The sequence below is a fragment of the Lontra canadensis genome, unplaced genomic scaffold (genome assembly GCF_010015895.1).
Source record: "Lontra canadensis isolate GAN:19392208 unplaced genomic scaffold, GSC_riverotter_1.0 scaffold105, whole genome shotgun sequence".
Classification (NCBI taxonomy): Eukaryota; Metazoa; Chordata; class Mammalia; order Carnivora; family Mustelidae; genus Lontra; species Lontra canadensis.
This window is the reverse complement of record NW_022631099.1, coordinates 2180680-2208443: the sequence shown is the minus strand read 5'-3', so window position 1 is coordinate 2208443 and position 27764 is coordinate 2180680. Positions and strand designations below refer to the sequence as shown.

Below are 27764 nucleotides of genomic sequence, written 5' to 3'. Positions count from 1 at the left end.
CATAAGGAGCCGTCTGTTCGCCGCTGAATAAACAAGGGGGGAAAGCAGCGCTCAGCCCCCTGCCCCCCAGCCCGACCCCCGCACAATGCGCCTTTCTCCGAGGAGCCGCCGCCCCGGCGCCGCCGGAGCGCGCTCCGTCTGTCCTCCCCTCCCCCTGACGGCCCAGCAAGACCCACAAAACGACCCCGTGGAAACAAAACAAAACAAAACAAAACAAAACAAAATTTTTTAAGAAAAAACAAACAGGAAATCCAACAAAGAACTGAGCGCAGCAGCAGCGAGGGCGTGCGGACGTAGCGCCCCCTCGGTCCCCCGCAGTCCGGCTTCTGGTCCAGGCGAGGCCAGCTCCAGCGCAGCGCCAGGGAGCCCGCCAGCGCCCCCTTCTCGACAGCCCAAGTCCTGGGGGGCCCCCCGGTGCCCCGACGGCGCCCCGAAGGCACAGTCCGCGGGGTCGCGCTCCTGCCCGGCTCCCGGCCACCGGCGGCCCTCACTTCTGGGTGGCCAGCTGGTTCTCCAGATCCTCTAGGCGCGCCGTCAGCTGGGCCAGTGAGCGGTTAAGGAAGCCGCTGGGGGTCTCGGGGGTTCCCACACCCCACCCCCCGCTCCAGCCCGGCCCCCCTCCCCTCCGGCCTCAAAGGATATGGTTCTGCGTCAGCTTCTCGAGCGCCCCCAGCGTGCGGCCCTGGAACTCCACGAGGTTTTCGCATTCGCAGGGACTTTGAAGCTCTGTGCCCGCGCCGATGCCCTCCTCTGCCAGCCGGGCACAGAGAGTCAGGGGAATGAGAATCTGCAGGAGGACAAGCCGGCCCTGGCAAGGGCCTCGGATACACCTGCACCCGCCTGTGGCTGTGTATGTGGGCTTCGGATTCAAACAGACCTGGGGTGAATACCAGCTAGGCAGGCGTGAGATACTGCAAAACTCACGCAACCTTTCTAAGCCTGAGTTTCCTTGTGTGTAAAAATGGGTACAGTGGGAAACTTATTTATTGGTGGTGCTGAGGATTCTATGGTGTGTGTGTGTGTGTGTGTGTGTGTGTGTGTGCGCGCGCGCGCGCGCGCGCGGACATCTTAGAAGAGTATTTCTCAAACCTTTGTGCTCTTTGGAATCACCAGATCTTGTTAAAATACCGATTCTGATTCTGAATGGTCAAAGAGCTGAGACTCCACATTTCTAATTAGCTACCGAGTGATGCTGGTGCTGCTGGTCTATGGACCACACTTTGAGTAGCGAGAATCCAAATGACAGCAGCACTCTCCAAATGAAACTTGATGCGGTGATGGGACTCTTCTGTTTCTGGTCTGTCCAGTGCCATACCCACAAGCCACGTGCAGCTATTTAACATTTGAAATGTGGCTAATGTGATTAAAAAACTAAAATTTTGAACTTTTAAAAGTAATTTAAGTGGGCACATGTACCTTATTAGAGAGGGAAGATCTAGTGTATTGCCTAGTTCAAGTATATACATTATTGTGTATTTCAATTAGACCAGTAATTCTCCAAGTGTGGTCGCTGGACCAGCACCATCAGTACCACCTAGAAAGTTATTAAAATGCAAATTACCAGACTCCACCTCAGACCTACTGAGTCATAAATTCTAGGGTTGGAGTCTAGCAAATGGTGTTTTAAACCCTTCACACTGATGTTTAAAAAACACTGATCCAGGGGTGCCTGGGAGGCTCAGTCGGTTAAGCGTCTGCCTTCGCCTCAGGTCATGATCTCAGGATCGAGCTCTGCATCAGGTCCCCTGCTCATCAAGGACTGTTTCTCCCTCTGCATCTACCTCTCACTCGTGCGTTCTCTCTCCCTCAAATAAATAAATAAAATCTTTAAAAAATAATAAAAATAAAAACCACTGACCCAAACAAGCAAACAAAACCACTGATCCAACTCTATTTCCGCACACACTTCAACATTCCTGAAATCAAAATATGTACCTTACAATTAAATCTGGCACCTGTTTTTTTTTTTTAGCAGTATATAAAATAATGGAAAGTCTTATAATGGACGGTATCTTAGATTCACCAAAATTTTGTAAACGTGTGCCCTTTCTCATATAACAGCACAATGCCTTCACAAAAGAGTTGTTCTTATGATTTAAGAGCTATTTCTTAGTCTAGTTGGACCCTTAGCTGATTGCTGTATGATAGGTCGTCAATGGTACTGATAAGGTCCTGCAAAGATGCCTGTCTTCACAGCTGGGGAAACCAGGGGCCAGAGAAAGGGGAAGATCTGCCGAAGATCACACATCCGATTGGTGAAAAGCCTCACCACGGACCCCAGATTTCTCTTAGAATTTTAGAGCTGGAAGCAAGCTTGGGCAGCCAGGGCCCGCCCCTGTTGCAGAAGAGGGAAGTTAAGGTAGGCGTGGAAGTTAAGTGACTTGCCCAAAGTCACACTGCAGGGGACATAAGTGTCAGGACAGGAAGGGCCCTGACAGAGCAGCTAATCCAGTGCTTCCACAATACTGTAGCGAATTATTAGAGTTAGCCTGGAGAGAGAGAGGAAGAGGGACATAGGTAGATAGGCGTGTATGTGTATTATGTATATGCACAGACATACACCTGGGTGTTTACATGTGTATATACATAGATGTGTATGTATATACATATATACTTTCTGTATATGTATATGCATATGTATTTTATATATGTATGTACATATATATTTTTAAGGGTTTGTTTTTTTTTGTTTTTTTTTTTTTTGACTACAGATTCTCTAGGCCAGCCCAACTAGGCCAGCTACTGAACCTAGCTCTGGAGGGGCCTGGTAATGTGAAAGAGTCACATCTGGCCTGGGTTAGAGTCTGAAGACTGTGGTAAAAATTGCCCCCGAGAAGTTCCCTATATGACCTGTGAAGTACAGTACACGGGTTCAACAGCCCGCTTCTCCTCCACAGAGAGAGTTGGTCCCTTTTTCATCAACTGAGCACCAGATGAAGTAGAGGGACTGAATTTATGGGCGATATTGTAAAAACAAAACAAAACAAAACAGAAACCATGTCTTTGTGGACTCGGAATGCTCAGTCCTGTCAGTTTGCCAGCTCCGTGTAGTTAAATTCCAACACATCATAAAAGAGCATGTGAGGTGACACGGCTAGCAAGGACTCTGGCATGCCTTGGAAAAAGTTTCCTCAAACTACTGTGAACACCCACTAATGTGAGGGGCAGGAAGCCAGCCCAGTCTAGTGCTTAGCTCTGACGTCCTTGGGAATCACCCAAGGGTCTGGTTAAAGTACAGAATCTGATTCTTTCGGTCTGGAGAGCTCTGGAAATGCTGCGGTTCTAACAAGCCACGAGGTGACAAGTCTGCCGCTGGTCCAGGGACCACACTTGGAGTAAAAAGGGTCTAACTAGTGAGTCCGACCCCTGGCTATAACTCTACCAAGGGAACAGGGCTGGATAGGAGAGGGGAAGCTCGGAGGCTGGGCATTGAGTGAAGGCAGATGCGCTCACCCGGGCAGATGCCGCCTCTGAGGTTGTCCAGCAGGTGCGTCATGGTGCCAAAGTCAGGGGAGTAGGACACATGCAGCTCTGCCGGCTCCGAGGCTATCTGCCGGAGCTCCTCCTCCACCGCCTTGCCCACGCCCACAGCGTACATGACGATGCCTACAGGGTCGGGGTTTGCGGTGGGTGGGGGGGATAGGGAGACACAGTGGGCGCCCCAGGCCTCAGTTAAGACCGCCTTCCGCATCCCACCTAACCCCAGGCCAGTGCGTCCCGCGCCAAGCCCACCTTCCTCCTTGGCCCTTGCGGCCCACACCGAGATGTCATCCTGGGAGCGGCCGTCGGTGAAGACCAGGCCCACGCGAGGCACGTTGAGGGCGCGGGGCCGTGCGCCCTGCGCCTCGGAGAAGCTGTGCTCCACCATGTGGCGCAGCGCCAGCCCGGTCATGGTACCGCGTTCCATGTATTCCACGGCCAGGACCGCCTGCTTGACCTCGGCCGCGGTACCGTAGCGGCCCAGCGGGAACTCGGTGCGCACGCGGCTCGAGAACTGCACCAGCCCCACGCGCGTGCCCTCGGGGGACACGTCCAGGAAGTCCACGATCTGGTTCACGAAGCGCTTCACCAGCTCGAAATTCTGCGGGCGCACGCTCTTGGAGCCATCGACGAGCAGAACCAGGTCGACGTGGCCTTCCCGGCACCCTGTACGGTGAGAAGAGCTTAAACTGGGGGCCCGATCCTGTGCTGGCAGCTGCCATCTACCCACCTGGTCATTTACATTTATTACATTACAGGTACCATGTGTGAAGTCCTTCCTGTGCCAGGCACTATACTAGATAATAATGGTAATAATAATAAATTAATAAAACTTTATGACAATAATAAATTTATCAAAATAATATACATTGAAAAACATATGTTGTTAATATATAAACAATCACAACAATAAATAAAAACAAAAACATTATTATTTGACAGCTTACTGTGTGCCAGGAATTGGGCTAGGTGCTTCATATATTTTTTTCTCAATCCTCCCAATAATCTTAGGTATTATCCCCACTTTATATAACCTTAGGTTCTGAAGGATAATTTGCTCCAGACTCCATAGCTAATAGTGACTGAGCAGGATTTGAAGCCAGCTCGGTCTGACCCCAAAACCCATGCTCCTAAATCACTCTACAAAGTTACCTCCTCTGTTCTGAATTGTAGACTTCGCTAGGCCCTGAAGGGGGTTCAACAATAAATTAACATAACTGGGATCCTAAGGAAACCAGGACAGAACAGAGCAGTCAGACATGCCCTATGCTACAGCCAAGGAAAGTGCTAGAAGAGGGGCATTTAGGGAGCCCAAGGTAGGAATAATTCTCTCTTCCTGGAGTTGGGGAGGAAGGTTGCATGGAGGTGGTAACATCTGATTTGTTCTTCCAGGAGGAACAGGTGTGCTAGGAGACCTGCTAACCAGGTTGAGATGAGGTGAGGCAGTGGTTTCAAAATTTTGATCGCACCCCACAGTCGCAATAATAGTACAACAGGACACCCTTCGGATGCGCACGTATAATTAAATTTCATGAAACAATAATTATTCTTTCCACATGCAGTAAGCTCTGTTTTCTCCTTTAAAAAAAAAAACTAATTTGATTTCATTATCCACTAAGGTGCCTGCACCCACCATCTGAAAAACTCAGGGATAAGGCATCTGAACTCAGGGGTAGGCACTGGCAAGCCCAGAAGACTCTCGAGTGAGGGAGAAATAGGAACAAATGTATACTTTTGATATTAACCACGACAGCAGAGTAGAGGATTGAGAGGAAAGAGATGGAGGCCGGATATGGCACGCCCTCCACCCCCCACCCCACCATCACCAACACTCACACATTCCCCGCACACCCTTGAGCCACAGAATCAAGGATGCTTATAATGTGGGCGGGGAGGGTGGGGAGGGAGGGCGGGGGGGGCAGGGGCAGACAGAACACCCTCCCACCCATCACTCACGGTTGCAGCTCTTGCCATCTGCCTGGAGTTGCTGGCCCTCGGGGCACAGGCAGCGGTAAGAGAGGCCCTCACTCACACACTGGAACTCGCATCCATGGTCTACACCATTGCAGAGGTCCCGGGCTTCAAGGAGAGATGAGTCAGGATGGATCAGGGTGGACTCCGCCAGCCAAGATCCCTTGCCCCTCTACACAAACACAAGAGACCCCTCCTCACCCTGACAGCTCCTCCCATCGGGCAGCAAGTTGTGGCCCTCTCTGCAGTAGCACCGTGGCCCACCAAAGGTGCTAACACACTCATGCTGGCAGCTGTGGTTCCCAAAGCTGCAGTGGTCAACGGCTGGTGGGAAGGAAGAGCAAGAAAAAGGTGTCACTTCTGACTGGAGCCATCACGGACCTCAGTCCAGGATGCAAGGGGTGGGGCTCGCTCACCCCTGCAGCTTCTCTGGTCCTGCTGGAGTACAAAGCCAGCTCGGCAGCGACAGAAATAGGAACCTGGGGAGCTGATGCAGTGATGCTCACAGCCATGGGTCCTTTGAGCACACAGGTCGATGGCTGAGGAAGAGGTGAGGTCAGCATGTGCCCTGGGAGGGGCTGCACTTCTCAGCCCCAACAGAACGGTCATCGGAGGAGCTTTTCAAAAATACCTATGCCTGGGCCCCAACCCCACAAGATCCTGACTTAATTAGTCTGGGGTGGTACCCAGGCATCTCCGATCTCCTAGTGGGCCAGGTGGCTCTCCTGACTCAAAACCCAGCTGCCTCCTAATGTGCCCCTTACTAAGCCAGGCATAAGAACCAGAATTGACAATTGCAGAAGACAGGGACCCTGCCCTCAAGATGCTCACTGACACAGAGGAGGACCAGGCTCTGCCACTACCTACTGAGCCCCCATTTCTCCATCTGCAAAATGGGAATATAATGGAAGAGTACAATTGCTATTTACAACTTCCTTCTAAGGAGGGTGAACTATTATTGCCTGCTGAGTATCAATTGATGGTTGAGATGTGCAAAGATAGCCCAGAGCTGAGCTGGAAAATAGGAACTGGGGAGATACAGATTGCCGAGAATGAAAAAAGTGAGAATTTGGAGTTCCTAGAAAAGAGATGGGAGTGGAGAGAGGAAGAACAAGAGAGAGAGAGTGTGAACATGAGTTCCTGCGTGGGCTGAGGTTGCCAGCGAAAAATCACTTCTAATGGGGCGACAGGGCTTTGGGGATCAAGGGTGTCTAATATTCAATTATTAATAGTGGGTGTTTCTTTCATGTGTGTACGTTTGACTTTACTTAGATGTAACTCACACCTCTGTCCACCCCCATCTTTAGTAAAATGGACATATGCACAACTTACATGTACACACACATGTCCTTGTGTGCACAAGTGTGCAAATCAAAGAAGAGACTGATTTACATGCATAAAACAAGAAAAGCATGTGCGGGTTGAGAAATTGAGTGAGGACCCAGAAGTTCAGAATGAGAGGTGACCATAGAATGTAAGCACTTGGGGAATTCCCAGAGATGTTGGGGAATGATTCAAATGTTCAGAAGTCATCACATGAGGCTTCAAGCCAGCCTTTTCTAAGTTCTGGAAATAAGAAGACCCCAGCTGACATCTGCATTATTGGGAACACATGACTTCTTTTCCCCAGTTGTCATGAGATTGAGAGTTGATATATGGAAAGCTTCAAGTGCATTGTCTAATACTAAATCGGTACTCTGTGAATGGTAGCTGCCATCATGATCAAAGGAGTGGACACACATACACACAAAAAAGCAAATTTCATTTGTATAAGGAAGGCATAGTGTGCCATAGCTTTTCAGAAGACAAAAATGAAGAACCAGGCCTTGAAGCATTTTCAGAAAGAAGTAGCAAGGGCAGCCCAGAAAGAGCTGAGATGCAGAAGCAGAAATGAACAGTGTATATAGAGGTGTAGGGAGGAGTATGGAGACCCTAACTGAAGACCGCAACAGTGAGTGTCTAAGTAACAGAAACAGTAAGAAGATATCCATGTGAGAATTCACAAACAAGTTTGGGAGGCCAGGTAGGAGACAAGGCTGAAATAAGGGAAAGAATGACGTAAAAAGCACACTTAACTGTGGGGTCAAGATTTCATCAAGGAATTGTGTGGCCGCAGGCAATACTGTCCCTTTCTTGGACCCATAAAGTAAGGGCACTGAACTTTTACTTCCAAAAGCCCTTCCAGACTCATTGGTCTGATCCTGGGGCAATAGGGAGCCACAGAAGACTCGGGCCAGGGGCAGCTCTCACCCAAACAGCTCTTGTTATCTGCAGCTAGCTGGTAGCCAGGGTTGCAGGCACAGTGGAACGTGCCCGGGGTGCTGACACATTGGTGCTGGCAGCCGTGTCCCCCCTCAGCACACAGATCCTTTCCTGAGGACACACAACAGTAGAATCAGCCAGGGACAGATGGGCAGAACCCTCCAACAAGAAAAAACTCGGTGGGGTCAGAGGCAGGCACCAAACTCAAGTACAACTTTAGAGGGGACAAGTCTCATTTGAGAGGGCCAGTCCAGATGGGAGGGCTTAGAGAAAGAACCGGCCTGTGTAACTCCCATGAATAGGCTCAGAAGGGGTCACCGGGCTAAATGCGTCAGTGACAGAGGGCAGGACTGCTCAGGGATAAGACAGAGGAGGTGGAGAGGTACTAAATCAAGGTGGGTGAATTAATTCAAGGCTTGACTAGACCAGACCAGCAGCATTGTGGGAGGAACTAAAGTGACAGTGGGCGGGGCCATGCCCATGTGGGCAGGACATGACTCTTACGGGTGGGCGATTGTTCTCAGCTTCGAAAGGCGGTGCTTTTTGTGTCGAGGGCGATTTTGGAGTTTGACCTTAGACCTGTGGTAAACCACAATAGCTCATCCGGGTGAGCAGGCACGCTAAATGTTGTTTCTTGTGGGCGAAGCCTAAGCAAAAGTGGGCAGAGCTGGAATTTGAAACAGCCTGAGGCAGCCCGGCGCCTCGCCACCATCTGGTGGGCGGAGCTAACCCAGGAGTGGGCGGTGCCTCCCGGGACAGAATGTTATTTACGTGGAGGGAAGCTGCATCCAAGCGGCTGGGTAGTGCGCGCCTCGCTCCAGTGCTCCCCTAACTCACCACACAGCCGGCCTTGGAACTGCAGGCCAAACTCCTGGATAAGATCGAAGGACTCAACGAGGAAGACGTGCTCGTCCAGCGGGGGAGACGCCATGGCCCGCAGGGAGCCCACGTCGGCGCGCTGCACACCCACCGCGTAGATCTCGATGCCCCGGGCGCGCGCCTGCGCCGCCACCTCCGCCACGCGATCCTGGGGCCGCCCGTCGGTTACGATGACAGCGACGCGCGGTACGCGCGCCTCCGGCGGGCGCGCACCCTCGGCCACACTGAAGGCCACGTTCATGGCGTACTGGATTGCCAGCCCGGTCATGGTGCCCTGAGCTAGCGGCACCAGCGCGCGGATGGCGCGCTCCATGTCCTCGCGTCGCGAGAAGGCGCCGAGTGGGAAAACGCTCTGCACTTGACTCGAGTACTGGATCACGCCGACGCGCGTGGCATTGGGCCCCACGTCCAGGCCGCGGAGGAGGCCCACAAGGAACTGCCGCATGGTCTCGAACTCAAAGGGGCGCACGCTGCGCGAGCTGTCAATCACGAACACCAAATCCAGCGGTCCCGTCCGACACCTGGGACCTTCGAGAAGATCAGGAAGGACTTTCCTAGGTCTGCAAAACCACATCTTGGAGGAGATCCCCAAGAGACCCAGGGCGAAGTGGTGCCATCCCAGGGGTAATAGCGCCTAGCGCAGAATTAACCTAGTAAATGTGAGTTAGATACATTCACTTAGCATTTGCTAAGGGCCTGGGCCAGATTTCCCCCAATTCTCTATCCTACAGCTCTTAGGGCTGTTCTGAAGAGGTATTCTACAATTCGGGAGTAGGTGAAGGGATATGGCAATCTCAAATGTCTTTAGGGACCAGGCAGGTAACATAAATGAGTGAACTGGTTGGGTTAGGCTGGCGGACACCCGTATCCCTCCTACGGCCAAATGTGGCCCAAGGTAACAGATCCTTGGATTTTTCAAGAGAAGTCCCAAATCGGGATTTGTATATGAAGTCTCCTGATTTTTTAATTAATTTTTTAAAATTAGGGGCGCCTGAGTGGCTCAGTGGGTTAAAGCCTCTGCCTTCCGCTCTGGTCATGATCCCAGGGTGCTAGGATCGAGCCCCGCATCGGGCTCTCTGCTCAGCAGGGAGCCTGCTTCCTCCTCTCTCTGCCTACCTCTTTGCATACTTGTGATCTCCGTCTGTCGAATAAAGAAATAAAATCTTTTAAAAATTAAATTAAATTAAACACCAACGGGCAGTTTTGCGTGAGCACAACTTTGTCACCTCTAAGCCACATCCTACAGATAAGGAAATCTGAGTCCCAGAGAGGGGAAGCTATGAACTAGAACCCAGCCCCTTTATGATTTCAGAACCTTTGATTTTTCTCTCCCCAGCAGACCTAGCTGGCTGCAGAGGGATAATCAGTTTTTGCTCCCTTCCCCCTGTTGGTGAGGGCTGAGCCCCACTCACCTGCAAACTGGAGCTGGGTTTCCCAGGGCTGGAGAAAAAGCAGCAACATGAGCAGTGTCGAGCACAGAAGACCCCTCATGTCGCTTGAGTGGCAGGGAACAGAAGTGTTGGAGCCTGGACCCTACAAAGAAAAAAGCAAAGCAATAATGTTTACAGAACTCTTATTCTGGGTGATGGGCACTTGGAGGGGGAGAAGGATTATGGATTTTTTTTTTATTAATCTCTCTACCTTTGTGTATGCTTGAAGTTTGTCATAATAAAAAAATATTGCATTTACAGTGCTGGTCAATACAAGGAATTCTACTCTGCCGAATTGCAGAATAGTAAATAAATAGAAAGTAGATTTTAAAAATAAAACATTTAAAAAGAAGAGACCCTCTAAAAGAAACAAAAACAAAAATAAATAAAAAAGAAAAAAGACCTTTCTGAATACCGAGCACAGTGTTAAATGCTTCTTATGCACTCGGACATTTAATCCTCTCGGCAATTCTATGAGACCAAGACCGTTATTGTTCCCATTGTACAGATAAGGAAACAGGCTCAGAAAAGGTAAACTCTGGTACCCAAAGTCGCTTGGCAAGAAAGTGGTTCACCACCGTACAGTCCTATGTTGAAGCGGTTCCCAAAACCAGCGGCGCGTTCCGCTCCGCGCGCTCTTCTCCCGGGAGAACCTCTGCAGACGAAATCCTGCCAGTCCCCCTCCTCGCCCCCCTTCCCCTCCTCACATAAGGCGCTTCTGTGTGGCCGTCCTTCCAACACACGCACGCGCGCACACACACGAACGTACACACTCAAACATGCACCGCCAAGCCTCAGGCCGCCGGGGAGAGCCGCGCCCTTTCACGGGTCTGTGGGGGTTGGGGACCCGCAGCACCGCGGCCAAAACCCACCACGCAAGTTTGGCGCCTCCGCTTCCCTCCTGCTCTCAGGAGAGGCCGCCAGGGGGCGTCTTCCTGGGTCTGGCTGCGTTGGCTAGGTGGCCGTGGGAAGCCCACATCTGCCTAGCAGGTGCCCCTGCCCAGAGCAAACAGTGGCCGGGAGCCGGGAGGCCTTGGAGATAAGCCCGGGGCAGGATATATCCCGCACAAGGACCAAGAAGCAGGGGCGCGCAGGGTTCCGGGGACAGCTGCATTGGATGAGCCCGGAGGGCGGTGAGTGGGGCCTGAGTGTGGCCATGGACCCTGTACTGGCAACAGGTGAGCGCTCACTCTTCCACTGCCCTTGGAGACGGCCCTTGATAATCCCGAAGAATTCCCGTGTACAGATGGGAAAACTGAGACCCAAGAAGGCTGCCCGCTGAGCTGCAAAGGAACCTGTGACTAGAACCCGGGACTCCTGGCTTCCCTTCTCCCTTCTGGGCTGCCTGGCTGCCTAGCAACCTGGCTCCTCGGAGTCACTAAACCTCTCTTCCTTACATCTCCTCCTACTGCTCTGTACCCAACTCCCACTGCTCTGTACTCCGCCCCACCCCCGCCCCATGCTGAAGCTGCCTTAGCCATTTTTCTGTTGCTTGTTTCTTGGCATAGGGGACCAGCTGCCTTAACCCAACCGCAGCCCCTCTACCCCCCTCCCCCAATTCCGTGAATGGGCCTATTCTGAGCAAGGTCGGGTGCCTACAGCTCGCTCATTCCAGGAGGCCTTTCCGACCCGGATCCTCTCCGCCCTCGCCTTTCAGGCCTAGTAGAAGAACAAAAATCCCTCTGGCAGGGCCCGTGGTGGGAGGTTGAGTAAGCCAGATGTTTCAGCTGCCGCTGGAAACTGGAGGGTGCGGAAGGCCTTCCCTAGCTTGGGCCATAGCTAGGGCCATCACCTCTGGGGCGTGAGGGGCCCAAGAGAAGGGACCTTTGTCACCTCCCGTTCTTCCCCACCTGCAGAAGCCTCAGGGGCCCCAGATCTTGATTAAGATTCCCCCTTATCCTGCTCTTGGCCTGAGCCCACGTGTCGCCCCCACCACCACCCCAGAAATCCTAGAGAGTTAAAATAGCGACTGCCTCAAAGCCCATCACCTTCCCAACCCTCTCATTCCATGGAGGGGAAGTAAGGTCCAGAGACTAGTGTCTTGCCCAAAGCCACACAGCAGTGTGGTGACAGGTCTGATACTAGAGCCCTGCGCTCCTCTGAGGAGTTAATCCTAAAGTTGGGAAGATTCGGAAATGCCTGAGGGTGCGGAGACCGGGCTGGAAAGGGAGGAGAGCTCTGTGAATAACCCCCCAAGAGTTGGCTGAAGAATAAACACCGCGGGGACCTTCTTGGCGGTTCCTCAAGGGAGGCGATTGGGTGGCAGTCCCCCTACCCATGGTGGCCTTGTTGATGGAGGTTGAACTTGGGAAGGACCCCACAGAAATGACGAAGGGCACGGCGAGTCAGATGGGGGCTCCGTCAGTGGCACAGCCGCGGTAAAACACGGTCGCCTGGTCTGGCTTGACGCCTGCTCCCCCGCAGACCCCTCAGCGCCCCCAGGCCCTTTGACTCACCTGAGCCTGCCGGACAGCTCGGAGGCGCGGCCGCAGAGCGGAGCCCACGGGCGGAGCCTCCCGGGCAATTGGACCAGGTAACGGCGCAGGCAGCGTGCCCGAGGTGGGGACTGCCAGGCGGCTGGAGCGAGCCGAGGCGGCGGCCGCATTTAACCCGGGGCTGGCGGTGGGGAGGGGGAGCGCGGGCAGCGACCCCTCCCACCCGCAGCAAGCGCTCGCAGTTCCTCGGAGGGCTGGGGCGGGGCCAGCGCGGCGCCCCTGCGCCTGCCACCCCGGGAGCCGGCGGCGCGAGCGGCGGGGTCGGAATTCGGCTCCCAGCGGGAGGCTGGGCGGCTCCGTTGTCGGCCGCCGGAATGTGTCGGAAGCCTCTGAGGCCCTTCCCGGAGTAGAGCCCCAAGGGGCGGAGCGGGGCCTGGCTCCCGCGGCCGGCTGCCGGGCCCCGCTTTCGAGGGCGCGGCGGGGCTCCTGCCCTCCGGGGCCCCTTTCAGGAGCGAGGAGAAGCCCCGGACTCTGGTCCTGCGCAAGGGTGAAGGGTTCAGAAGGGCGGCCGCGGGGTGCATGGCTTCCCAGGCCCCATCCGCTGGTGGTTCCTCAAATCTCTGCCCTCGCAGACTCCCCCACCGGATCTCTGCGATTGCTCAAGTCTTGGGCCCACCCACCACCCTCGCTCCTCAAAACCCCCAGGCCGCTGGACTCTGGCTGGCCCAGTCCCTTGATTGTGGAGGTCTTGTAATTAAGGGAAGGAAGGCTACGACAGTAACAGGCCCCTCCTCTTGGGAGAAAGGGGGTTAGGAGGGGTGCTTTGACCCCTGAAGGACTCAAATGTTCCCCCCAGGATCCTGGGGACACTTTTTGGGGGGGGCTTCCATGTTTCCAGGCTTCTGAGGACAAGCAAGAGAGCACTCTGGGCCCCGGGGGTCCAGCAAAACTCTTCTCCCCCGCATCAAGATGTCACTGGGGGGGGGGGGGGGGGGGACCAAAGTAGAAGGAAACCATGCACCCTCCCATACTCAGTCTCCATCCCAAGGTGGGCACAAGTATGGCCTTTGTGCCGCTGGGGCCTCTCCCCAGTGCTTCAGGCTGCACGGGGCACGGGCATGGTGCCAGACCTGCGGAGTGGTGCCTGGGTGGTCCTGGTGGGCGGTGGGCTCCGTTTGGCCTCATTGAGTACCTGGCAAGCTAAATATTTAACCCATGACTTACACCCAAATCCCCTCTCTTGCCTAACGCTTCCCCTCCCTGATCCCCCGTGGAGCCGGCGGGGGTGGGGGGGGGAGCAGAACTAAATTAGTCCCTTGCCCCCATGCATTGCATTTCATTCAATCTGCTTGCTGGGGTCCATGCCCGCTCTCCCCTAACAATGGCTCCTGCCCCGCCGGCCTGCCCCCACTCCCAGGTCCTCCCCAGAGCGCGTAACGGTCCTGAGGGAAGGCGTGCGCCAGTGCCTGCAGCAACAGGGTGCGCAGACTGTGCGGATCCTGCACGCTAAGGTGGCCCAGAAGTCCTACGGAAATGAGAAGCGGTAGGTGCCTCAGCGGCCCCTCCAAGAGGCCACCTTCCACTCTATGCTTGCCTCCCAGTTTGGTGCCTTTTAGAACCCTGGGAAGGACTCAGGGCTCAACTTTTGGCCAATCACAAACCTTTTTCATCAGCCCCTACTAGCTCCCACTTTGGAACATCCCTGTGATTCTACAGTCCCCACTCACTCATCCATCCATCCATTCATTCCTTCTGTCTTTCACCAAGGACTTAGTGGGCATTTATCAGGTGCCAGGCTGGCTGGACAGCACTGGGCCCAGCACATAACAGCTCCAGATGCCAGGTACAGCCCCTGCTCTCAAGGCATCTTCACTGTAGTGGGCAAGAGACAGACCACAAACTCCCCACAGATGAGTGATCAAGATCCTTTCGGATCGTGAGAAGAGCTAGAAGAGTGATAGAATAGCATAATATAGCAGAAACTGAAGTGGGGGGACACTTGAGCTAGAAATGTCAAGATGGTGGGCAGGCCTTTTAAGCAGGTGACAGCTGAACTGAGACGAACATGAAAAAGACTCCAGACTGGAGAAAATCCAGGAGAAGTGTGCTCCCATTAATAAGAAAAGAAAATGCGCACACCTTGAAGCTGTACCAGCTTGGCCTATTCTGGTGCAAAAGAAATCAGAGGGGCTGGAATTAGAAAAGGAGAGCGATGTTACAGGGAATAAAGTCAGAGAGGTAAAGCAGGGGCCACAGTATGTGAGGAGTTCGGATTTAAACCACCGAAAGGTTTTAGGAAGAAAAGCAACATGATTGACTAGTGCTTTTAAAGAAAGGAAAAGACTGTGTGACTGCTTTGTGCAAAGGGGTGGGGGGTGGAAGCGGAGAGAGCCGTGGAAGGCTGATGCTGCAGTCCAGGCAAAATTGACAGCCCTTGGGATTAAGGTGGAGGTGGTAAGAGACCCTTGGATTCTGTGTGTGTGTGTGTGTGTGTATGTGTGTGTGTTTAAGATTTTATTTATTTGACACACAGAGATCACAAGTAGGCAGAGAGGCAGGCAGAGAGTGAGGAGGAAGCAGGCTCCCTGCTGAGAAGGAGCTTGATCCCAGGACCCTGAGATCTTCACCTGAGCTGAAGGCAGAGGCTTTAACCCACTGAGCCACGCAGGCGCCCCTCTGGATGTGTTTTGAATGTGGAGGAGACAGGACTGATTAATGGGTTGAGTGGAAGAAGTGATAAAAGAAGGTTCAGATGTTAATGGGGTCCACAGTCATGGAGAAGCCCCGGGAGGGCGGTGGGAAACGTGGAGGAACCATTCAAGGATCCTGCCCCATTTATGCTGCCTTTGAGAAGTCTAGAGAAGGTCAAGTGGGGGTCGGACGTGCGAGTCCAGCGCTTGTTTGCATGTCTCTGCAGGTTCTTCTGCCCCCCGCCCTGTGTCTACCTCGCAGGTCCCGGCTGGAGAGTGAAGCCAGTGCAGGGCCCAGGTGAGGGCGGACTCCTGAGCTGCCGGACGCCTCCCCCTGCTGGGGGACTGCGCCGCGGGGCCTGGGAGCCGGCGGGTCGCAGGCGCAGTGTCGCCGCGCCCTCTGGCGGCGAGGACTCAGCTTGCCTGCCACCTGAGTCCTTCCTGAGCCCGCTCGCGTCCCTTTCCAGCCCACCAGGCAGGGGAAACCGGGCCCACGGTCTGCGGTTACATGGGACTGGACGGCGCGTCCGGCAGCGCCGCCGAGACGCAAAAGTTGAATTTCGAAGAGCAGCCGGACTCCAGGGTGAGAGCGCACGGGATAAGGTCCGATTCTTGCTCCCATCCCTGCCCCTCCCTCGGCGAGGAGGGGTCCTTTGCACCCACCACCCTCCCCGAAGAAGCCAAGAGATAGGTAGAGAGGCGGGAGGACCGGGGTTCTGCCTCGAGGGTGAGCCCGGGAGCTGGGATCGTGGGGCTTCATGTCACGTCTGATGGGGCAGACCTGGTGGCGGAGAGCTGAGATGAGACCGCCCCGCGCCCGCGCACCCCGTAGGAATTCGGTTGCGCCAAGACCCTGTACATCTCGGACGCAGACAAGAGGAAGCACTTCCGACTGGTGCTGCGGCTGGTGCACAGAGGGGGCCGAGAGCTGGGCACCTTCCACAGCCGCCTCATCAAGGTCATCTCGAAGCCCTCGCAGAAGAAGCAGTCGCTGAAAAACACCGACCGTGAGCCGGGCGGGGCGTGAGCGCCGGGCAGGGCGGGGATGGGCCACCAGGTCTGGAGCCGCGGAACTGGGGAGGGCGGAGGCCTAGACTGGAGGGGTGGGGCCAGAGCGGGGGAGGTGGAGCCTGGGCCGAGAGAGGGGCGGGGTCTGGGGGAAGCAGGTGCGGCGGAGGTCGAGAAAGAGAAACTAGGGGAGCAAGAGCAGAGAGGAAAGGGGACAGAGCCCAGACCCTGGGAAAGGGGGCGGGAGGGGGCATCCAGAGCAGACAAAAATGGCCGGCAGGTGCTGAGCTAAAGACAAATTAATTAAAAGTGACGGGAATTTAGTCAAAAGTACCAATTCAGTGGCTGATGTAGGCCTGGCTCTGTGCTAGCTGCCGCGTCCCTGTAAAGAAAGGACAAGTGTCTGTTCTGGAGGAACCCACCGCCTAGCAGGGGAGAAGGACACACATAGCGTATCAAAGAGACAGTTTGAAATAAGTACTACCCTAGATGCCGAGTGACAAATCCCAGGGCTGGGGGCTTTGAGAAGGGGGTGGGGCTGAATAACAATGACGACATCACCACTACCCTGGCAGGGAGGTGGGGGAAGACCTAGGGAAAGGTGGAGCTTTCCTGGCCAACATTAACACGAATCATCCTATTTGATATTTATTGTGTCCCTCTGAAGCGGGTACTATCATTGTTCCTATGTCAGGGATGAGGAAAAGGAGGTCTGGAACATTCATCCATTCATGTAATGAACTCCTGGGGCCTATCACAATTCAGGTGACAATCCAGGTGACTCGGCTAAGATTGCCTGGCTAGGAAGAGACCCAGCCAGGATTTGAACTTGAGTCAGTGTGCCTCCAGAGCCCAACTCCTGTCCCTACAACATATTTACTTTCTGTCTATTAAAAAACCCTGTAGAACCTCTCAGACCCAGGCAAGGCTCTGTCCGGCCCTTGCTATCAGGTAGGTGCTATAGTGTGGTGGTTAGGAGTGCAGATTCTGAAGCTGGGTGGGTGGGTTTGAAACCTGACTCTGCTAAGCACCAGCCAACCTTGTGATGTGGAGAAGGTAGCTCTCTTGAATAGAGATAATGTCTGTCCCAGAGCTCTGTTGAGAGAATCAAGTGCGCTAGCACGTATAAAGCATTTAAAACAGTACCTGACACACAGCAAATGTTAGCTATCATCATTATCCAATGGATGGGAACTTGGACCAAGTATAAATTGAGCACCTACGGTATGCCTAGCAGGCGAGAGAGGGAGATGACCCAGTGCTTTCTCCCCAGGTGGTCAGAGCTCAATCAGAAAACAAAACCATGGCTCTGAGTGTGAGTGGTAAGCAGGAAGAGATCAGTGCCAAGCCCTGGAAAGATCACACTGCTGTCTCACACCACATGGTCTTTGCTTACGCAGGCCCTGAGCAACTCCTACCTACTTCCTGCTCCCCAGCTGAGAGTAGAATCTCCTCCAGGATGCCCTCCTTCACCCAGCCTTACCACATCATTTTGAAATTTTATACATATATGTCCCTCCTCTCTGAGAACATGAACTCCTCCAGAGCAAAACTGGGTCTAATTCACCATTTGGTGCCCAGCACCCGGCACGGTGCCCGCCCGAAAGAAGGCACTTGGTGAACAGTTGGTAATATTACTTGCTGAGCTGGGATGCCCAGGCAGCAAAAAAGGAACAGGCAAAAGTACAAAATTACAAAAGCAGGACTACCACAGGTGCCAGGTAAATGACCATAAAATCAGCCCAGTGTGTCTAGGCCAGTGAGCAGATGAGGGGACTGACACAGGGGACAGGGGACCAGAAATTGTCTGGCAAGTACAAGGAACCAAGCCAGGCTTGGGTGCTGATTTCACCTCCCCTCACAGTGTGCATATCCTCGGGCTCGAAGGTCTCTCTCTTCAACCGCCTGCGCTCCCAGACCGTGTCCACGCGCTACCTCTCTGTGGAGGATGGGGCCTTTGTGGCCAGCGCACGCCAGTGGGCTGCTTTCACACTCCACCTGGGTAACCACAACAGCAGGCCCGGGGCTGGGTGCTTCACATGCATGAGTTCACTCCACCTTCCCTATAACCCCTTGAGAAAAGTATACTTTGCCCATGGAATTAAGGCTTGCCCCAAATTCCCAGTGAGTCTGTGACTGGTCCAAGCCATTCTGGCTCCGATGTTCAGCCCTCTCCTCTCCTCTCAAACCCCATCCCAGGAGCAAACATTTTTAAAGATAGCCACAGAGGACCCCTCCGGGACTGCATGCCGACCCCACCTATAAGACCCATGTGTGATGTGGGGTGGAGCTAGAGGCGAGGAGGGCAGGGTTGGGGGCAAAAGCTTGAAACCCCTGAAACCTTCCTTTCTTCCCTTCCCTTTTTTCACCCCAGCTGATGAACACTGTTCTCAGGGGGACTTCCCGCCTCGAGAAGGCTACGTCCGCTATGGCTCCTTAGTGAAACTTGTCTGTACTGTCACAGGCATCACACTACCTCCCATGGTACGAGAAGGGAGGGCATACCTGGGGGGAGAGGGAAGGATCCCCACAGGTGCATACCTGACCCACAAGGGCAGGGCTAGAGGCTGAGAGCCCAAGGCATAAAGACACCTGTTCTCACTCTGGATACTCGGGGCTTTGTGGGGCGGGATGGAGGTAAAGGGTGGGCGGGGCGTGACACGGGGTAGGAGGAGCCTACCAGTGACTGCATGGCTATTGGATAGCGGGAAGCTAGCCTGGAGGTCAGCCTCTGGCCACCCAGACACCTCACTGCCCTGCACTCCTTCCATTGTAGATCATCCGCAAAGTAGCCAAACAGTGCGCCCTCCTTGACGTGGACGAGCCCATCTCCCAACTGCACAAGTGTGCATTCCAGTTTCCTGGTGATCCTCCTGGAGGGGTGGGCACTTACTTATGCCTGGCTACAGACAAGGTGGTGCAATTCCAGGTGAGGGATAGTGTACTGGCACCAAGCATCCTAGAAAGCCAGAACACAGAGAACCATAGGTCATAAGATCATCACCATCACGGCTGCTGCTTACTGAGCAACACTACCTCCCTTAAAATGTTGGAACCGCAGACTATCAGGACAGAATCCAAGAATGAAGAAAAAATGGTAATGATATCATTGAGCCATGCTCCTTCCCAGAGAATATTAAGAGTCATAGAATGTTTGGAGATAAGTTTATAGAACGAAACTTAAATTCACAATAAGGAATAGCATGAGTATTATTGTGCAGAGATCATTAGAATCATAAAATGTTAAGCCATAGAATTATAGAATGATCACTTCTCAGCCTTTTGGCTAAGATCAAGTGTAGAATTATAGAATGTGGAAAATTACTATTATCATTACTGTTCCTATTATTATTATTAAGCAGTATAACTCCCAAAAGAATATTGTCATAGAATGTTGAAATAAAAAAATTATGTAGAAAGTAACATTATTATTGAGCAATAATCCCTCCCAAAGAATTTTCTTAAAATGTAGAATAGGGGCGCCTGGGTGGCTCAGTGGGTTGAGCCTCTGCCTTTGGCTCAGGTCATGATCTCAGGGCCCTGGGATTGAGTCCCGCATCGGGCTCTCTGCTCAGCGGGGAGCTTGCTTCCCCTTCTCTCTCTGCCTGCTTCTCTGCCTACTTGAGATATTTCTCTCTGTGTGTCAAATAAATAAATAAATAAATAAAATGTAGACTAGAATTGCACAATGTTAAAAAATAACATTCTAAAATCCTAAGAAAATGGGGCACCTGGGTGGCTCAGTGGGTTAAGCCTCTGCCTTCAGCTCAGGTCATGATCTCAGGGTCCTGGCAGAGAACTCCACATCGGGTTCTCTGCTCAGCAGGGAGCCTGCTTCCCCCTCTCTCCGCCTGCTTCTCTGCCTGCTTGTGATCTCTCTCTGTGTCAAATAAATAAATAAATCTTTTAAAAATAAAATAAACAAGTAGAAAAGAAAATAGATTATTAGAAACTAGCTAGTTCAGCGAACTTATTTGCCCCTGGGAACATAAGGGTCTTGTCCAAGCTCACAGGGCAGGTAAAGCTCAGAGCCTAGAACTGGACCCCAGAATGCAAAGACTCAGGCACTATGCTGGCTCCCCCATGCCGGTGGCCACCATTCCCTCGTCTCCTCGCAGGCCTCCCCCTGCCCCAAGGAGGCAAACAGGGCGCTACTCAACGACAGCTCTTGCTGGACCATCATCGGCACCGAGGCGGTGGAGTTCTCCTTCAGCACCAGCCTGGCGTGGACGCGGGAGCCGGTCACTCCGGTGCCCCTCATCAGCACCCTGGAGGTGACTCTGGGCGCTGGCGGGCGCGGGCGGGCGGGGATCTGACTCCCGGAGCGGCGGAGGGGCTGGCGATGGAGAGCAGCAGGCTCTCGGCCACGGCACCCGCTCCCTTCCTCCCCCAGCTGAGCGGTGGGGGCGACGTGGCCACGCTGGAACTCCACGGTGAGAACTTCCATGCGGGGCTCAAGGTGTGGTTCGGGGACGTGGAGGCGGAAACCATGTACAGGTACAGCGGGCGCCTCCCTTGGGCCGCGGAGGACAGAGCGGGTGCGCGTCATCGGAATCACTGCAGCCTTAGCCTCGGTGCCACCCCCAGGAGCCCGCGGTCCCTGGTGTGCGTCGTGCCCGACATAGCCGCCTTAGGCAGCGACTGGCGCTGGCTGCGCACACCCATCACTGTGCCCGTGAGCCTGGTGCGCGCCGACGGCCTCTTCTACCCCAGCGCCTTCTCCTTCACCTACACCCCGGAGTACAGCGCGAGGCCCGGCCCCACGGGCGCCCCGGAGCCCGCCCCCGACGCCGACGCGCTGCTGGAGAGCATCCACCACGAGTTCACACGCACCAATTTCCACCTCTTCATCCAGACTTAGGTTCCCGCCCACGGCCGGCCTGGGCTGGTGTTCTGGCTCCCCAGCCCTGGCCCCTGCTCCTTTGCTGCCAAGTGAAGGCCGAAGCCTGGGTCTGGGGACGCTCTCGCCATAGAGACTGTCACTCACTCGTCTTTACATATCCAACAAGACATGACCTGAGTGATGCTGTGTGTCTGTGTCCAGACACGAGTGTGGCTCTCCCTGTGTTTCTCCGACTCTCTCTTTAAATCAAGCAATCAATCTCCTCTCTCTCTCAAGCCTGGAGTAACTATGCACGGCTCCCTACTTGTGTGTCCCTATCCCTCCAACTTTGTCTCTCTCTCTCCCTCCAAGTCTCACTAGGATTTCACATACTCTTAGAGGTCAGGTCTGGGGTGTTTACCCTCCATGCAGTTGTGTCTCCTCTTGAAGAGAAGACACGTAGTGTCACCCACGCAGGCATGGAGCATGGGCTCCTGAGACACACCCTGGAGCATCGTGTCCTACTTGGAGTGCTAGACCTGCCCTGGAATGCCAACTGCCTAGAGCCCCGGGGCCTGCCCACAGCACTGGCTCTTACCTGGGTCACTTGGAACTGCCTGGAGCGCTGGGGTCCACTTGGAGCAGTAGGTTACTCCTAGAGCCCCGGGTCTCACCTGGAGCACTGGGCTCCCGCAGCACACCCAGTCCCACCTGGCGCAGGTGCTTGCTGGAGCGCCAGGTCCGATCCTGAACACTGGATCCCATGGGAAGCACCAAGCCCCTCCTGGAGCGTGAGGGTCCTGCCCTGGAGTGCCGGCTTCCACCCTGGAACCCAAAGACCTGCCCCTCCTCGAACTCACACACGATGGCTGGACCAGGCACAGTACCCTTTGCCTGTGTCTGCTCTCTGGCCTATGGCTTCAGTGCCTGGGACAGTGGTCAGGTCTTGCCATCTTAACTGTCCCCCCAGGCACTTGTCTTGCAGGTCCAGCGGGATGCAGTCCTGCAGATCAGGGATTCCTCTATGCCAAGGGAGAGTCTGATCTGCATGACCCACCTCCCCAAGGAGTGGGGTGCTTAGTGTATTCCCTCCCACCCTCACACAGAAGAAGGGACAACTCTGATGGAACAGAGAGCCTGCCTTTTTGACCCCCTCTGGAGAAGCAATGACGTTCAGAAGCAGCTAGCATCCCCGAGCTCCTGTCCTTGCCCCAGGGCCCACCTGCTGGCTCTGGGGATGAGTTACCCTCCTTGCTATGCACCCCCGCCAATCCATGCAAAGATGCTCCCCAGGCCCGGGGCAAACACAGGATACAAAACACAGGACAACTCCGGGCAGAACTCCTGGGATCAACTGGGCAAAAACCAGGCCACTCTGCATGGGGTCTGGGGACTAAATCACAGTCCATCCTGATCCACCTGCCCCTACTTTGTCAAGTCTGTGGTTTACAGGGAAGCAGAAAAACCAGGCAGGGTCTTGGCTCTGGCCATTGGAACCAAGAATGTAGATACACCTTGGGTGCCAGAGACCGGAACCAGTCCCCATGCTGCCCAGTGGAGACAACTGATCTGAAATTCGGGTTCAGAGCTCTTACCCCTCTCGGCCCTTCCTTGAATTGTGAGCAAGGGCCCATTTCCCAAGGGAAGGAGGTGACCTTTGCTCTTTAAACCTCCCAAAGTCTTCGGGAAGCTCTGTCATCTGCCATCAGCCGGCTAAAACCCGCTATGGCAAGGAAAGAGAAGCTTGTTGAAGGACTCTCGTGCCCCTGAGAACTCATCCTGGCCCAGGAATGCAGCGAACAAGTTGAATGGGAAACAGCCCTTACTTGAGAGCCTGCCTTACGAGAGTTTGCTCTCATGGCCCCGTGATGCTGTTGAAAAAGGAAGCCACTTGTAGGAGACTGAGTTTCACAGCACACCACACAGGGCACTGGGGCACGAGGGCCCATTCAGCTCTGCCCTCAAGGACTTCCTCTGCCACTCCACAAGGCAGGAGTCCTGGAAGCCAAGATCCTAGGTTGGCCTGAGAGCCCAGGCCCAGCGGTGCAGCTCTGTCTTCTTTTGTACTCCCCTTGGGGAACCGTAGTGCCATTGGTCCCACCTGTGTGCCCACGTGGAAGTCAGTGACCTCACAGCTCCAGCCCTGGCCTGTCTTCTGAGTTCCAGCTGCTGTTCTATGCTTGGAGGTCCTCCTAGCACCGAACCTGAATCCCTCTGACATCTTGTCCCCTCCCTGCCCACCCCTCCCATCACCTAGTAACCCATCCCCTTGCTTCTTCCCTCACACCTCTCCATCATGGAGGCCTAAGGGCTCCACCTCTCCACCGTGTCTTTTACACTAGAATAGGCCTCCTTCTTTCCTCTCCCTCCACCTACTACACTGTTCTCCAAATCCAGCTCAAATGTCACCTCTTCCAAGATTTCCCCAGGGGAGGAGCAGCTAGCTACATACCTTATGGGTGGGACCCAATGCAAAATGAAAAAGTATGTGGGGGACAAAAGGAGAAAATGAAAAGGTATGGCACCTTGTTCAAACATTAAGAATTTCAAGACAGTGACACCGGAGCGTAAAAATCAAGGCAGGCCCTTCTAAGTAGGGATCCTTGAATGACGGCACAACTCACATACCCTGGCGCCACCCCGTGTTTCCCTAGAACTTCACCGGGACCCTGTGGCCACCCACCCTGGATCAAAGGGCCTTATGTACATGTCGATTGTCCCCTCTAGACTGTGAGCTCCTGGGGAAAGAGGCTCATGGCTGTGTCCTAGAGGGCACACTAGCGTACATTGAACTTTGAGTGGGGCTCAATAAATACCAAGAGCTGTGAGATTTGCAAGTGCAAAGTGAGGCCAGCAGGTGGCACTGTTTCCCGCTCAAGAGTTAAGTTTTCATTTACGTCTCATTCAAGAACTATTCGGGTCTTTAAAGCCTAATCTTAACATTTTCGCACTGTCAGGATCAGAACCCCAGGGTGGAGAATCCTTGCTCTAGTCCATATTTCTCCAAGTTTTACAGATGAGGCAACAGGCTCAGAGAGAAGGCCCACGAAACTCCAAGAACAGGCTGATGGCAGAGCCCAATTTAAATCCTACACTCTTGATGCTAAATCTGGGACTCTGGGGTTCTCAGAGCAAGAATAAAGTCAAAATCTCGGTTCTAAAATCTCCTAGTTTACCAGCTCACGTTGCCTGAGGTTCCGCCATAACCAGCCTAGTCTACAGACTTAAGCATTGACTCTTGGGTTTCTCTCTCTTTTGTTTCTTTTAAGTGGGGTTTTCTCAGAGGAACTATTAAAACCGCAGTGTGGGTAGAATTCTCAGACACCTTCCTCCCTGGGGAAGACTGTAGACTGCTGAAGGCACAGATCACGAAGACAGCAAGGGAGGGAGGAAACAGCTTCAAGAGGAATGAAACCAATTAGATAATGTCCACTAAGTTCTGTAAGAGTCATCCCTGACCATACTCACCAAAAAAAGGCCCTCCAGGCAGGCTTGGCTCTCTTCCCAAACCCCAGGGAAAAAGGCAGGCGGGGCAGTAGTGGCACAATAATGCTTTCAGGGGCTAAAGCGGTAAACACCTGCTCCAGCTGGCTGCGAGCCCCAGAGGCAGGCAAAGTTCTAGGGAAAGGCAAAGCCTTGTGACCAACTTCTTTGTGGATTCACTTTGATGATAGAGAGCTAATGGGGAGCCTACTCTGAAGAGCTCATCTCCCAGCCCCCATCTGTTTCAAACCGTCCTCCTCTCCTCCCCAGCCTTGGCTGGTGTCTGAAAGGGTGCTGTCCACGCCTCATCCTGGCAAGGAGGATCCTGGGCTTGGCTGATTTTGTCCTGATACACATATATCTATTCCCTTCTCACACTTAATGATTTATATGTATTTTCAGAGGGGTTGCCTTAAAATCAAGGAATACAAATGGTAGCTTTCCAGACAACAGCCATCTTGGAGGCCAAGTTTTATGTTGAAGCGGGGCAGGTTCGGCAAGTTCAAGTCGCTTAAACGCTCTGTGCTTCTGTTGCCCCTTCTGTAAAGGGGGAAGTATTGGTTTCACAAGGCGTCACGAGGAATAAAATAACCAATATATGTAAAACACTTTCAACAGGACCTGGCCCACTGTCCGCACTTTATATGGGAACCTTGCTGTCATTGTCATTCCTCCAGAAGTACATTTAGAGGTGATCCAGACATTGTGCTCCCCTCCATTTCATGGATGGGGAAACTGGTGACCCAGAGGCAGGTGACTTTCCTGTATTAGTTTTCTATGTCGTGTAACAAACTACCACAGATATAATGGGTGAAAATAACACCTGTTTACTGTCCCATAGTTTCCACGGACTGGGAGTCCAAGCAATTGCTTAGCTGGGTCATCTGCTAAGGATTTCCCAAGACCGTAATCAAGGTGCGAGCCAGAGCTCACAGGGCAGTCTGTCTGAGGCCAAGGATCCTATTCCAAGTTCACAGTTGGCAAAACTCATGTCCTTGTAGCTGTAGAACTCACGGAAGTTTGCTTCGTCAAGGCCAACAGGAGAGCATCTCTCTTATCAGGAAGGTTCCAGACCCTCTTATCTGTGCTTTCTAATCATTATGCCTGGCCCGCCCAAGGTACTCTCCCTTTTTACTAATTCAAAAATCAACTAATTTGGGACATCAGTTATCTCTGCGAAACCCCTTTGCCTTTCCTATCTAATGTAACCTGGTCATAGAGGTGGCCTCTATCATGTTCACAGGTCCTGCCCACGTTCAAGGGGAAAGAATATACAGTTGTCTACAACAGAGGGCAGAATTATTGGGGAACACCTTAGAATTCTGACTCTTTCATGCCTCAAAACTACATAGCAAATTCCTGGCAAGGGGGAATCTTTTTGGCCTATAGGCCTCCCCATGCCCTATGGAGGAATTGCCCCATACAGGGATCCATGTTTTTACTGCTTTAGGAAAACGGCAAAATCATGAACAAAATGGCTCAATACTGTCTAAAATCTACTTTGCATCCTGTGCCCAATCCTCAGAAATAATATTAACCCAAGTTGCACTCAGAGTTAGCACTTAGGGAAATTAAGCCCTGTCCAGAGTTGGCCAGCAGCCAGGATATATGGAACCCAGCCTTTAAGATGGCTTCTAAGGGGTCTTGCCTCCTGGAGTCTCCTTTCACAATGAATGGGGCTGACCTGTGTGACCAAGAGGCTACTTCGTGGAAGTGACAGTGTGGGACCCGAGGTTTGGCCATAAAAGGCATTGTACTTTCCTGCTCTCATGGATCACTATCTGGGGAAAGGCAGCCACCATGTCATGAAGACACACAATCGGCCCTTGAGGGTCCACATGCCAAGAAACTGCAGCCTCCTGTCAACAGCCTGCAGCACCAACTTGCCAGACATGGGGGTGAGCCACCTTGGAAGTGGATCCTCCAAGCCGGGTCTAGTTTCTAGATGACTGCAGCCTTGGTCAGCATTCTGACGACAACTTCGGGAGGCCCCACACGCCCTAGCTCAGCTGCTCCCACATTCCTGATCTGCAGAAACTCTTCGAGATACCGGTCCTTAGCCCCTCCATCAGGGGGTAATTTTGCACAGTGATAGGTCATAGAGGGGCCTCTTGGAGCTAAGCTTACCCAAAGGATGGCGCTGATGAGAATAGGGTGCCTTTTGTTGAGCACCTTCTTGTCCCTGGCTCAGACCTTCCCCTCTGCAGGCTGCTGGCACACAAGGTAACAGCTGTAAAAGCTGAAATCCAAGTTCAGAGGTCCCGAGCCACTGTCTCACATCACCCGACACAGGCCTGACCGAGATTTCTGGAACAGTGGAAATGCTCTGCCTGTGTCTGCACGGCCCAGAGCGGCAGCAGCTGGACGTGGCTGTTGACCCCTTGAGATGCAGCTGGGACAACTGGGGAACTGTTTATTTTTAAAAAATTACTTTCAATTGAAACAGCCACGGGGCCACCAGCTACCAGGTCTCACAGATGTGAGGAACTTCTTCGAGAACCCGGTTATGAGGAACAGAGATCTGCTCAAGCCACTTGGGACTCGGGAGGGACTTGAGGCCAGGCTGGCTGCTTCAAAGGGGGTTAACGGTCCCAAGCAGCCTCCAGTGAAGGGGCCTTGGGCCACATAAAAGCTCTGATGGGCAATGTGGCTGTGGGTGGACTCCAGAGCCCAAGTGCCTGGGTTCAAATCCCACCTCTACGCTTGGTTAGCTGGGTCACTTTGGACGAGTCCTGTAACCTCTTAGCTGCAGCATCCCCACCTGTATAACGGGGACACCGAAAGCACCCACTTTGTGGAATTGTTGTGCCGAAGAAGCGGGTGCTGGTGTGAAGCAGAGTGGGTTCTGGCACAGGCATGTGACCTGAGGGTTTGCTTCTACTGCCAGTTCCTCTGAGTCCTTCGCCTGACCCCAGCTAAGCACTGGGAGACATGGCACCAAGGTTAGACCACCAAAGCCCAAAGCCCTGGAATTCAGGCTTAACCCTGCAGACAAGCTCAGGGCAGGTTTCCCCCTTGATAAAAGGGTTTTACCAGGATCAAGAGAGGCACCAATGGGTTCTGTCCAGACCTGCCTACCACAATGCCTGCAGAGGACAAGCAGAATGACAGCAGGTGGACAAAGACTATGGCAACCCACAGAACCCACGTCTAGACAGATCCTGACTGTGAGCAACTTCCAGCTGTGGCCATGTGGCTGGAGAGGAGCCAAATCTTTTGAGTTTTTCCCCAGAGGAGTAGGGAATCTGGATTTACATGGGGAAACACCCTCATTTCTATAGTTGACACCTAATCCAAGGACTTG

The 27764-nt window shown here is 53.4% G+C and overlaps 2 protein-coding genes across 6 annotated transcripts; one reads left to right on the top strand and one right to left on the bottom strand.

Moving 5' to 3' along the window:
- Positions 1–236: 236 nt before the first annotated feature.
- MATN4 (matrilin 4) lies at positions 237–12870 on the bottom strand. Of its 5 annotated transcripts, none has more exons than XM_032838668.1 (11): positions 12479–12870; positions 10005–10125; positions 8551–9120; positions 7702–7824; positions 5868–5990; positions 5653–5775; positions 5437–5559; positions 3733–4146; positions 3454–3606; positions 643–750; positions 237–546 (listed from the first exon to the last, which is right to left on the bottom strand). In XM_032838668.1, the coding sequence occupies exons 2-11, from the start codon at positions 10081–10083 to the stop codon at positions 488–490; spliced, it is 1875 nt and encodes a 624-aa protein (XP_032694559.1). In that variant the 5' UTR covers positions 10084–10125; positions 12479–12870; the 3' UTR covers positions 237–487. The 5 variants fall into 5 exon arrangements, with proteins under 5 accessions (XP_032694559.1, XP_032694557.1, XP_032694560.1 ...); XM_032838666.1 differs by having other exon boundaries at positions 10005–10118; positions 12479–12869; XM_032838669.1 differs by lacking the exon at positions 5868–5990 and having other exon boundaries at positions 10005–10118; positions 12479–12867.
- On the top strand, positions 11179–21019 carry RBPJL (recombination signal binding protein for immunoglobulin kappa J region like). Its single transcript, XM_032838630.1, has 12 exons — positions 11179–11200; positions 12447–12555; positions 13875–14000; positions 15375–15445; positions 15615–15730; positions 15980–16154; positions 18020–18157; positions 18530–18639; positions 18932–19084; positions 20274–20429; positions 20549–20652; positions 20743–21019. Exons 1-12 carry the CDS (start codon positions 11179–11181, stop codon positions 21014–21016), a joined length of 1554 nt encoding a protein of 517 aa, XP_032694521.1. The 3' UTR covers positions 21017–21019.
- The last annotated feature ends 6745 nt before the right edge of the window (positions 21020–27764 follow it).

Coding starts and splice junctions, on each gene's coding strand:
- RBPJL (XM_032838630.1), top strand. CDS start 11,179: ATGGACCCTGTACTGGCAACAG. Junction 18,158..18,529: donor TGCTTTCACACTCCACCTGG/GTAACCACAACA, acceptor TTTTCACCCCAG/CTGATGAACACTGTTCTCAG. Junction 20,430..20,548: donor CCCTCATCAGCACCCTGGAG/GTGACTCTGGGC, acceptor TTCCTCCCCCAG/CTGAGCGGTGGGGGCGACGT.
- MATN4 (XM_032838668.1), bottom strand. CDS start 10,083: ATGAGGGGTCTTCTGTGCTCGACACTGCTCATGTTGCTGCTTTTTCTC. Junction 5,560..5,652: donor CGATGGGAGGAGCTGTCAGG/GTGAGGAGGGGT, acceptor CTCTCCTTGAAG/CCCGGGACCTCTGCAATGGT. Junction 3,607..3,732: donor CGCAAGGGCCAAGGAGGAAG/GTGGGCTTGGCG, acceptor CCGACCCTGTAG/GCATCGTCATGTACGCTGTG.